A 12,053-nucleotide genomic window follows, 5' to 3' on the forward strand; every position below is an offset into this window, starting at 1 on the left:
ACCTAGAGCGCATTAGAATGTTTAATAATCCTAGCAGCGGCTTGGTGGACAGGTGGTGGTGGCCTGACCGACTTTTAAAGAAACCTTGGGGGGAGTTATGCGGCATCTTCAGTTGGACATTGGCCTTCGTAAGACGAAGAGTCAGGGAAAAAGAGCTGTAGGGTGCAAAAGACAGGAGAGCACAAGCACGGCTGCCTCCTCGGATTTCTTCTCAACAACTCACAGGTGGGTAAAGTTACAATTTATGTATTTGGAGGATCTGAGAAATTGGGAAACGCATCACGATAGAAACGTGAAGTCTCTTACCAAAGAATCACCCACGTGTAGTGAATAATTAATGTGGTAATGCGTGATTCTTTATAAATAATTCGTATAAAATAATATATCTCTTCTATGTAGCTTCTACACGTTTAGTATAAGAATTATATGTCTGTAAATTATTAATTAATAAAATAGAGCTTATATGTAAAATAAAATTAACGAACATTTCATGAGCTCTGCTTTTTTACTATGTGTTATATCAAATTGACAAGAATTTTATTTGATACATTTAAATTATTCGGAAACTAAATATTATACATGCGCCATTAAATATAAATAGTATACAATCTAGATGCATATATTATTATTACATAATTATGTTATAATTAATGTAAATGCATTATTTATTTATAATATTTATTATCTTGCCTCATTTTGATGAATACTGATTATCTATCTGCTTTCTTAACAAGTGTAGATTTATGAAGCAAGAATATATAGAAATCATTTTATAGATTACCGTTTGCGCTCAATTAAACTTCTCGCACTATCACTTCCGCGATTCGATCTCCGTATACGAAGCGACGCGTGAGGAATCCATCCTGCGTACGACGTGTCAAAACATAGTGTTGATCGTATCCAACACCTTGACCATATGTAACGCACTTTATAACGGTGACACGAGTGTTTATTCCGCACGTAAAGCTACGCGTCTCCTCGTGCTACTAAAGTCTCATCGAGTCTCTCAAGTAAGCGCCTTTCTTATACACACGCCTTTGACCGTGACCGGGATTTGGGTCAACCGGTCGCAACTCGCGTTTGAAACCGGAAAGAGAATACGCGTCTGGGACGATTTGTCCGGTTGTTTATCTGAAAGATAAAAGAATCACGGTGGTTCTGGTAGAAATATTTTTATAAATCGGAAAGTAGAAAGGTAAAGAATTACCGCTCTACCTCGACAATTGATGAGCGGAACGAGTGTCTCTATTGTTTGCTGACGAGGTTATATGGGATAATTATCGGAAGGCGGAAGAAATAATTATGAAAAAAGAAACACATTCAACGTACTCTTCTTTTTTTAATGTCTTTATGAATAGTAAGATAAATTTACGCAAACTGCGTAAAATAAATGATGAGCGCGATCTTAATTAAAATTGTTTAATCGATGAAACGAGCTTTCGAGGAAAAGTTTAATAAGTGTATGTAAAATATAGGCATCTAAATGTTTCACTACTAAAATTAGATATATCAAAAAAGACCTGAACGTTATAGAAATATTAATCAATTAAACGATTTTAAGAAAAATTTGCAGCTATATTAATTCAAATATGTGTAAATATTTTATTTTATTAATCAGTGATAAAATGAGATATATACTGATTATTATCTAACAGATATCTGCACCGAGAAAAAATTTATTAAATTGTAATAAATATTTGTTTGAATAGTCATAGCGGAATATTTATTAAATGTCTATTTATTACACACGAAAATCATTAGTTTGATTGAATTACCATTTTTTTATTTGTTTAAATATGTTTATTTAATATAAGTAAATATTCCATTAAGATCATTCAAAGAAATATTCATTAAAATTTAATCAATCTTTTTCTTAGCGTGTTAAAAAAATTTAATCTTTAAAAAAAAAAATAATTTCAGTATACATTAGAAAAATACATTTGCTATATAAAGCAGGTATAAAACTACAAAATAATATTTGTCGCTAATTCAGAATTGCGGCACGTGCGTAAAATATTTGATGTTTTTACAGTTCTTATTGTCGTGTTTTTTTTATTAGAATCGACCGAAAGAAACTGTAATAAGACTGGAACGTGCGTGCCACTACATATGAAATGGTTATTTTTCACAGTAACATTACAACCGTATTATATGTTCTTGGCATTGTTTCTAGAACAAAGTGAAAAGATGCGATTATCGACAATTTTTGAGCTGTTGCTGATCCTCTTGTTGGTGGCCTTTGCGGCTTACGGCCGAGTAATTGGTGAGAGAAACAGCTTTAAGAAAAAAACTAATAATAAAAGAGCAAAAATATGAATTTGTAAAACATAGAAATAAATTTTCATACAGATTTCATTGCTTATATGAATGTATATATGTGTATATATATATATATATATATATATATATAAGAATAAACAATCTCATGTTATTTAAATCTTATTTTATACTATCTTAAATTAGAGGATTTTAGAATTTCAGAATTTTGTTTAAAATTATATACGTATATTTTATTGCACACATGTGTATTTTTTAATATAGATTTTATGTGCACATTTTACATAATTTTGCTCATATTCCGCGCCACATAAAATTATAAATAAGATTCCTGATTCTTGTAGATTTAAAACGGCTTTAAATTACAAAATGTTTACAGATCGTAATGAGACGACTCATCGGGTGACACGAGCCGCGAATAATGTGAAACAGAGCGACATAGATTTAACAACGATGTCGCTAAAACAGGCGACCGATAGCGTAAACCGATACTGCACCTGCAACGAGAACATTTGCAATTGCTGTCGGGACTTTCACATACCGCTCGTTCAACTAAAAGGACCGGGTAATTATCACGCAATGTAATTGCACACGAAAAATGAAAGTGCAGAATGGGAACGTAAGTGTATAATTACATACTTGTATTCCCACATTGCTCTTTACTATTAATGCGTTTGTTATCTATAGTATCGTGTTGTCATATATTGTACGTCATATCTTTTACGTTATATACAGGTTAGTCCACTTAAATTGAACATCTTGAATATTTCGCTTATCTTTGATGATATAAAAAAATGTTTCAGATGAAAGTGGAACGGTTTCGAAGGGAACGTATTTTGGTCACGTTGTGCTTTTTCTAGATGGAGGCGCCAAAAAGATATAAAGGTCACCTCTATTTTTTAAGTGGAGTTGCATAATTTTTTTTACATAATATAATTTCTTTAATTATTCTACATATAAAAGTGTTAAGGTAGTGATATAAAAAAGTCAATAGTTTACGAGATATTTTATATTTTATTCTGGCATGTATTGACATAAAATATTAAATAATCCGAAAGCTATTAATTTTTTGATATCATTACCTTGATACTTTTATATGTAGAATAAACACAGGAATTATATTATGTAAAAAAAATTACGTTTTTATTTAAAAAAATGGAGATGACTTTTATGTATTTTTGGTACCTTCACTTAGAAAAACACAACATGATTAAAATATGTCTTCTTCGAAACTACTTCCATTTCCATCTGAAACATTTTTTATATCATCAAAAATAAGCGAAATATTTAAAATGTTTGATTTAAATGGATCACCTTGTATTTTACATAAAATAGAATTTATTTCTGCATATTTTATGGTAAAATTTAATTCTAAAATTTAATTTTGCAATTCTTTATAATAAAACTTATTATGTTTTATAAATATATTTTTCCTGAAAGAATTTTTGTATGTAAAATTCTAGGATGCGCTTCGTTGCAGTATCTTCAAGGTGACAATTTGGCAGTCCAGCTGAGCTTCGGCGACAACATATTAACCAGCACGATTGTTAACGGTAATCACATTCATTGTCTATAATAGTCACGATTAACACATTCTTTCTTCTGGCACTTTCTCTAATTAATCAATATCTCTTATGAATTATTTATTTAATTTAAGAAAATTTTAATGAATGGCAAAGTCTGAAAACGTAATATTACAGAAATGAAGAAATAAAATAAAATCGTTGAGAATAATTATAGAAAATTCACTAATAAAATATAATAAGATCTCTTTTTCATTTATTTAGCGCTATTCCGATAATTGTTGATTTGAAACAATACAATTATAAACTATGGAAAAACTAAGCTTGATAGTCGTTGAAAGCATACACCTCTTTATTTGATGGACAATTTGTGTCACATGCTTTGTAAGAGACTAAATCATGCACGTGTACCGTTCGACAATATTAACAAGAAAAGTGTGTTAATTGCGCGTGAATCAACGTTTGGTGGATATATATTAACGTAATGTTCAGGAAGTTATAATTCGACTTTCACCCGGCAGTGTTTATTATTGTCATTGAAATCTGTCGATACAGTGCATACATGGTATTTGAAACTTTTACTTCCTTTTAAAGAACACGAAACTATATGCAATAGCTACATAAAAAATACTTTTGCTTCATTATACTGGGTAAATTTCACATTGTCGTGTCAATTTCGTATGTGTAAGATCAATTTCTCTGGTATGTGCGTTCATGAAATTACACCATACACATACACACACACACACATGCACACATGCGGGCGTGAGCGAAGTCAACGGTGATGAATAGGCGCTACTAGATGAATTCATGTCAGTTTAGCGAAGCGAAAGTATTTACACAGACGGTTTTTTGACATTGAGTGTGTTTGTTCTTTTTTAATCGCTTTTAATGACCTCAATTTGTTTGAGCTAAACAGGTTCCAGATATCATCACATACAGATAATACAAGTCTGAGACATTTTTTCAATATAAAATTTCAATTTCAATAAAATTTTGTTCCGTTTGGACATTTTATTTCTTATTTATTAGATGTACATTATCTTGAAATTTCAGTGAATGGTTTTGAAAGAATTATAATATATAAAGTTCGATTTGTATATGCGTTGAACATTATAAATTTCAGGAAAGAATCCGAAGCCTGTGTGCGTACCGCTTCCTGGTGGCTTTACCCAATTTTGTGGCAGGATTTATTCCATCCAACGCGATGCGAAGAATCATTTTAAAGCATGCCTCGGCTTAGAACTGCAATCCCCTACCGAGTTGGAAGCTACGCTTCGTGTTAGTTGTTTCAGGTATTTACAATGAAAAAAAATAGTAACAAATTTGAATTGTTCTTTCTCTAAATTTACAAGATACAAGAAAAATTCGTAAAGAAAAAAGATAAAAAAAATTAATATGCAAATTATTTATTAAAATATTCCACACAATACAGATCTCTGAGGCACCTCCTTTGTCTTAAATATCTTATTCCTTAGAGGACTATGTTGTGTGAAAGATAACGTTTCATAATTCGATCTTGAATTTTAGATTTGGTCCAGATGGTCTGAAGCTTCGACCGGCTGAGCCACTTCCAACTATCGAGACAGATGCTAGTTCAGAAGAAGACGATGATGATGATTTTTTCGGACTCGGTTCGGATGATGACGAGGACGATGAAGATGATGAAAGACCCATTACAAATTCCGTTCCCGATGGTTCGGAAGTTGATGCACAAGAATCAGATGATGATGACGACGATGACGATCCGTTAGGTTTCAGTGCTCTATTAGATATCTTTACTGGCGATGACGAAGTGCCGACAAGACCTAAGGTTACTACTGCGGCGCCGTTATTGGAATTCACTATACCAATTCTACCACGGCCAACGACTCCAGCACCATTGGAAGATCATGAGCTGTCCACCTTCAGCAACGAGCAGGATATTAACTACGAGGAACACGACAGCACTGAGGAACCATTCAAAGCAGAAGAAGAAGAAGAAGAAGATACAGGATTGACCGAGAACAATACCGAAGACAGCACTGATGAGAATAAGGAACAAATCACGGAATCCTCCAACAAAATCGTGATACAGGATTGACCGAGAGCAATACCGAAGACAGCACTGATGAGAATAAGGAACAAATCACGGAATCCTCCAACAAAATCGTGTATACTGCGAAACCCGATAAGACGCCAATTGTCAATAAAGTGAAGAAGGGAGTCATTGGAAACAAAAAGAAACCCACAGTGACATCGACCAGTATAAACGCCATTCACGATCCTGAAAAGCCAGTGAAAAAACCCATCAAGGATGAGGATGATGATGATGACGACATTTTAGATGATGATGATGATGAAGATCTCGACGACGAAGATGACAGTCTCGAAGACGATGACGATGATGATAAAGATGACGAGGATGAAGACGAAGACGAAGATGAAGATGACGACAAACTGGATGATGAGAAGCATGAAGAACTCGATGACGATGACGATGACGAAAAGGATCTTGCCGATTTAGATGATGATGACGATGAAGAGGAAAATGCCATGCTAAGCGCTCTTATAGGTACTGGCAAAAATAAGAAAAGTAAAGAAGATATCAAATCTAATCAAACTAATGTCGAGCACGATGACGATGATTACGGCTTTGAATTGGGATTTCTTGGGAGGAAGAGGCATTTCAGTGAAAATCAACAAAGGAAAATTACGAGGCTTTGAAGTGTACAGATCATTGTTCCAGTCAATAGAATAATTGAAGAAAGGTCGTCCTTCTTATCTGGCCATGAGTTCGTTGATCCAACAAAACTCAAAATGTTTTGTTCGGATTAGCGGAGATTCGATAGATTGGTATAATTGTGACAGTGATCATGAGATTATAAAAGTCAACGTTTCTCGACACGCAATTTTACTAAAAATAACGGGTTCGTGTTTCTACGACGTTCTAATTATTTTATTATCTTCTAATTACAATGTAATTGTAAAAAGGGTTCATTAACAATAGCAGCTACATTACAATAACTGGATTGTTGAAAAATAAGCAGTTTACTTCGCTATCACAATTATCTTATTTCTTAATGTAGTTAATTTTTATTTAATTTATTTTTATTTATTGAATAATATGGAGACTGATATGAGATTTTACAACAAAGATGGAAGAACTTTCTTGAGAGAAGGCTCAAATAGAATTGCGTAATTAGAAAATATTTATGTATTGGAAACAAAATCCTAGAAGGATTTTATATAACACAAAAATTTTTTTGTTTATAAAAAAGACTTATATATATATAATATATATATAAAATATATCTCGAATTGTTCGTGACCTCAGCCATAATAATTTGCTTGATTAGATTAACGTACGTTATTTATTAAGGGCAAATATTTATGATTTATGTACTTATTAAGTTATTTATTGATTCTGTAATAAATAAATAAATATAACGCGCTGTATCTGTAAATACCATATACCTTTCATATTTATAATTGTTAATTTAATTTTTAATTAATGAATTTTTGTTATAATTAAATTTAAATTAGTTAAATGGAATATACACTAATTTAATTAAATTTATTAGAATTATTAAAATTCTGTATAAAAATATTTAATATATATTTTTAATAATTAAAATTCTGTCAAAAAATTAAAAAAATTGAATTGTAATAATTAATTATAAAAATATTATAAAAATATGTTAATGCTTTTAATTATTTTATGATATCTTTAAATGTAGTTTTATTTATAAAATGATATAACGTTTTCATCATGCAATGATTTAAGTATTTAAGCACTTATTTTGTACGCAACGGAGAAAATTAGGATTATTTGATAGTGCTTAATATGTACGACATTAAAGATAAGAGTTTTATATTCGTAAACACAAACAGATTTTAATAATAAACTCAAGCACGATAATAACACACGTGTATTAAGACAAGCGGACTCTTATCTTTAATATTTTCTTAAATCATGTGAAATGAAATCTTAAATTTTGTTACGTAACGAGAGCTCGAATTGCTGCTTGTTTGATGTATTATTTTGGATAATGTTGCATTAAATTAAAAATAAATTAATAATTAATATTACCTCTTTATTGTTAAATTTAAAAATTAAAAGCTAATTTTCTGAATATTCTTTGTGATTTTAAAAATGTATTGTATAATAAATAAAGGTAGAAAAAATCAAGTTTCTTTAAAGAGATTGCATCCTTAGATCTGTTTTATTGCCAAAATTCAAAACACTTGTGTAATTTGATTTTCATTCAGTACGTGCATACTTTTTGCAAAATTTCAAGTTTTCGGATTAATGAGAGTTTTTTCAGATTTAATAATCATTTAAAACTTAAATTTTTTGTAAGAATAAAGGTGTATTTATGTCTTTCGTCTTTGATTGTTCTTTGCGTCGTGAATTATCACTTAATGGTTGCAATTAAGCATTCTTTACCTACCATTGAAAGTTGATGCATAATTAATGAACAGGTGTCTCTGCGTCTTGGTCCAACGTGTGCCCAATTTCAGTCTTCTATTAGCATTGAAGCGTGCAGGTTGTACAGTTGTGCCATCATGTTAACTAAGTGGCTGCTTATATCTCTTTTGGTCTTAGGTGTTCAGAATATTTGTGCGAACAATTACATCAATTATATTAGTAAGAAGCAGTTTAATTAATTAATATTTTATAGTTTGAAAAAACAGCACTTGCGAAAGATATATAGAACTTCTATTTAAACACTATAAAAATATATAATAATAGCACAAACTTATAAATAAAAAAATTACTTTTTTATCATAATACATTGCAAATATACAATTATTATATTGTAATAAAGATATTAGCGTTATTATTACGATAGGAGTAAATATATCATATTATTGTTTTATTACATGAAAATGCACGAATTAAAGATAAAATGTACAATTAATAAAAAAAATTACATTTAATATTGTTTCCCTTTAGATAAATTTTATTACTTTTTAATTACCTTTATAAATTATTGCTATTATTTAAAAAAAAATTGTATTTTTTATTAACACATTTTTTCCGTATGTGTTTCTAATATACTTTTCATAAATTGCTTTTTCAGACGGATTTAGTATATTCTACGATCCGAACACACGTTTAGCATTGAAAGGTGCATTAGAATATGTCGGTCGTGACTCCTTTCCTGGGATCGGTTTCTATGGTGCAAACTGCAACTGCGAGGGTCTTATATGTAGCTGTTGTAATGGCATCAACATAACTAGATTTAATATTGACCGTTATGCCTGCACTAATATTACCTTTTACCCTGAGAATCTTGCCATGAATCTAAAACTTATAGTAAATGAAAAAGAACTTCTTAATACCAATTCTTTTTCTGGTGAGTGCCACTTGAATGTAAATTTTTCACAAAATTTATGATTAACAAGCTTTTAACTAATTATGTAGATTTAAATCCGTTAAATTTTTATATATTTATTGCATAATGGAATCAATTAATTTGCAGACAGAAATCAAATACCGTTCTGCGTGCCTTTCTATCCACCTTTCATATCCTTCTGCGTACGTGTCTTCGATGTCTACTTATCCGGCAGAAATCTGCATGCGTGCATTGATTTAGAGGCACTTGTAGTAACGTGGCCAGTCTTGGTTTTGCACTTCGATTGTGTAAAGATTGGCGCAGATGGAGTTTCTTGGATAAAACCCGACAATAACAGTAGTGTTCCTCAACTGACAGCGATTAAACCAGAAGTGAATGGACCGGAAATATACGATCCAGTGGACTTCGAGCCAGTTTCTGTTAACTTTCTAAGCAATCATACTTCAAATATGACTCCCGAGGAGGAGAACAACATTGGTCAATTAAAGATATAATGTCGACATAATATTATAAAATTACATGTATACAAGATCGACGTTGTTATTATAATGTTATAAATGTATTTATTATATATTACAGTTAATGTTTTATTTATACATATTATTTTAGTTATAAATAAATATATTGTTGAATGGAACGTTACAACTAACATGTATATACGTTACATGTAACTTGCAGATGTTTACTGAGTTTCTTCCCTTCATTAAATAAAGCTTGTGCTTCAATTATAGACAATATCTTCGAGAACTTTGCATTATCAATATTAATGGTGAATCATATTAATTTAATTCTCAAAATTCAAATATTCAAATTTTGTTATAAATTTTTATATTTCTACTATATTTAACAATAAAAGATATATGAGAGAACAGCACTTCCATAGAATCCTGTTGCTTCTTTTCTAGTTAATAACAAAATGCGGACGAGCAAGCCAAGCCTAAATTTCACCGTAAAACTAGGTCAGTATAAATGTCCGTTAACCGGCCAGTCGAGTTTCAATCGTCCAGCAAGGAGGCACATCTCAAGGAGATGTCCTCTTGTTTCCGTTGAATGTCAGACAAGATCAAGGACGCAAGATGAAGACCGTTTACTGGTTGCTGTTGAGCATCGTTCTCGTGCAATCATGCTTAGTGTCAGGATCAAAGGCTGACGAAAGTTTTACGACAGAAAAAAGTTTTAACAGTGAGCTCGAAGATCTCTCAAAATCGCAAGAAGATCTGGAGCAAGTGAAGATACTCTTGAGGCAGGCTTCAAATTCATCAGCATCAGAAAATGACACGGTCACTACAAACAGACCTTGTCAGTGTAGCGGTGGTGTCTGTTCATGTTGTTCAAGAATCCTATACGACACGTGGAAACAAAAAGCCTGCGTAAATATCACGTATGATCCTGATGAGTTCAGCTTCACCGCGAATATCATGATGAACGACAGAATTATTTACACAAGAACTGTTTCTGGTAAGCGAATAATATAATAGAATAAGTATAATAGAATAATATTAAGAACCAATACATCAATAATCAATTAATTTTGATAATTTATAGATAAAAGAAATAAATCATATTTTCATGCTAATCATGCTTCTATATTTATTATATTTTCTTAATTTATTTCGTTATTACAGGGAAAAATCCTAGACCGATATGTGTTCCTGTTCCAAGGCTACCGATCAGAGCGTGCGTTAGATTTTATAATATATATTTTCAAGGCAGAAATATTCATTTATGTCTTAATATGGAAGGAAAGTTCCAGGATACTACACTGTTTAAGGTCAGATTTGAAAGTTCATTATCTGAAGAATATTATTGATATCACAATTTTCAAATCTAACAGACACAGATAGATTTGCATATTTTATTGTGATATAAATAATATATCGATCATAAATGACATATAATTTTGTCCAATCTTATCTATTTCCACAGGTTAGTTTAGACTGTCTTAGATTCGGTTCAAACGGATTAGCTTTGTTAAAACCAGAAGACGGAGGTGGTTTAGGCCAAGTAGAATTTTTTCCGGAAGACGTGGATAATAATGATGATTATGATGACGACGACGACGACGATGATGACGATGATGACGATGATGACGACGACGACGATATATATTAAACATTTTTTTTAACGGATAGTGATAGTATAAATTATATTGTGCCATGTATGCGTATTTATATCATTATATTTTAATAAATGCAATTAAGTAAAGAAGCTATATTTGGTCAAGACTGATCTTGATATCTAATGATATTTTTATAAGAATACTATTAGACACGAATATCTGTCTTGATTGAATTATTTTCTCGGTCAGTTTTTATTTAATATTCAGAGTTTTAATAAATTACATTCTCAGAAAATTATATGTTTGATGTTTTATTAATTATATATATAAGAAAGAAGAAATGCATGCTATTCTTTTTTATGTTATATTTCCATTTACTGATCGATACTATTTCTTTTCATTAAAATTTTAAATATTATTTAAATATCAAATAATGTAGGAGAAACGATGTATGTGTACATTTGTGCAACATTTGTAATTTGATGTGCAGTATACCTTTGTTATAAAAACGTGCATTGTTTTTTGATCTCGTATATATAAGGGACATGTAGGGAACAATAAATGCTCTCTACGAGAGTATAATGGTGAATATTACGCTATATAATTCAGGTGGAGACAAAAACGTTCCGGACATTTTCTAAAGGTTCCCAATACAATAGCTTGTGATTGCATCCTGTATACGGTGGACGAAATGTGAAAGGCAGAAAGCGTTTAGTGTAAAACAAGCCGTCATTGGAACTCGTTAATGAGTAAATATAATTAACGTAATATGTAAATATGGATCTTCGTAGGATTGGTGCTCTTGTCTTTATTTGGTTGTGTTTCCTTCATGAAACTATCCCCGTTAATAGA

General features: G+C 31.1%; 3 protein-coding genes across 3 annotated transcripts; all 3 read left to right on the forward strand.

The window, feature by feature from the left end:
- Nucleotides 1–2,151: 2,151 nt before the first annotated feature.
- On the forward strand, nucleotides 2,152–6,768 carry LOC108782715 (zinc finger protein hangover). The gene is made up of 6 exons (XM_018551068.1): nucleotides 2,152–2,263; nucleotides 2,657–2,842; nucleotides 3,741–3,830; nucleotides 4,927–5,095; nucleotides 5,331–5,821; nucleotides 5,902–6,768. Exons 1-6 carry the CDS (start codon nucleotides 2,152–2,154, stop codon nucleotides 6,504–6,506), a joined length of 1,653 nt encoding a protein of 550 aa, XP_018406570.1. The 3' UTR covers nucleotides 6,507–6,768.
- Nucleotides 6,769–8,318: 1,550 nt separating this feature from the next.
- Nucleotides 8,319–9,668, forward strand: LOC108782722 (uncharacterized). Its single transcript, XM_018551076.1, has 3 exons — nucleotides 8,319–8,430; nucleotides 8,867–9,142; nucleotides 9,269–9,668. Exons 1-3 carry the CDS (start codon nucleotides 8,349–8,351, stop codon nucleotides 9,634–9,636), a joined length of 726 nt encoding a protein of 241 aa, XP_018406578.1. The 5' UTR covers nucleotides 8,319–8,348; the 3' UTR covers nucleotides 9,637–9,668.
- Nucleotides 9,669–10,218: 550 nt separating this feature from the next.
- LOC108782686 (uncharacterized) lies at nucleotides 10,219–11,236 on the forward strand (the record flags this gene model as incomplete). The annotated part of the gene is made up of 3 exons (XM_018551013.1): nucleotides 10,219–10,600; nucleotides 10,768–10,913; nucleotides 11,069–11,236. Coding segments are annotated over exons 1-3 (696 nt in total), but the record flags the coding sequence as incomplete, so codon positions are not given.
- Between the last annotated feature and the right edge of the window lie 817 nt (nucleotides 11,237–12,053).

The sequence above is a fragment of the Cyphomyrmex costatus genome, unplaced genomic scaffold (genome assembly GCF_001594065.2).
Source record: "Cyphomyrmex costatus isolate MS0001 unplaced genomic scaffold, Ccosl1.0 scaffold133, whole genome shotgun sequence".
Taxonomy (NCBI): Eukaryota; Metazoa; Arthropoda; class Insecta; order Hymenoptera; family Formicidae; genus Cyphomyrmex; species Cyphomyrmex costatus.

What these genes read in the sequence shown, in the direction of transcription:
- LOC108782715 (XM_018551068.1), top strand. Translation starts at nt 2,152, where the DNA reads ATGTTCTTGGCATTGTTTCTAGAACAAAGTGAAAAGATGCGATTATCG. An exon ending in GGCTTACGGCCGAGTAATTG is followed by an intron (nt 2,264 to 2,656) that starts GTGAGAGAAACA and finishes AAATGTTTACAG; the next exon opens with ATCGTAATGAGACGACTCAT. An exon ending in CTTCGTGTTAGTTGTTTCAG is followed by an intron (nt 5,096 to 5,330) that starts GTATTTACAATG and finishes CTTGAATTTTAG; the next exon opens with ATTTGGTCCAGATGGTCTGA.
- LOC108782722 (XM_018551076.1), top strand. Translation starts at nt 8,349, where the DNA reads ATGTTAACTAAGTGGCTGCTTATATCTCTTTTGGTCTTAGGTGTTCAG. An exon ending in CAATTACATCAATTATATTA is followed by an intron (nt 8,431 to 8,866) that starts GTAAGAAGCAGT and finishes TTGCTTTTTCAG; the next exon opens with ACGGATTTAGTATATTCTAC. An exon ending in TAATACCAATTCTTTTTCTG is followed by an intron (nt 9,143 to 9,268) that starts GTGAGTGCCACT and finishes ATTAATTTGCAG; the next exon opens with ACAGAAATCAAATACCGTTC.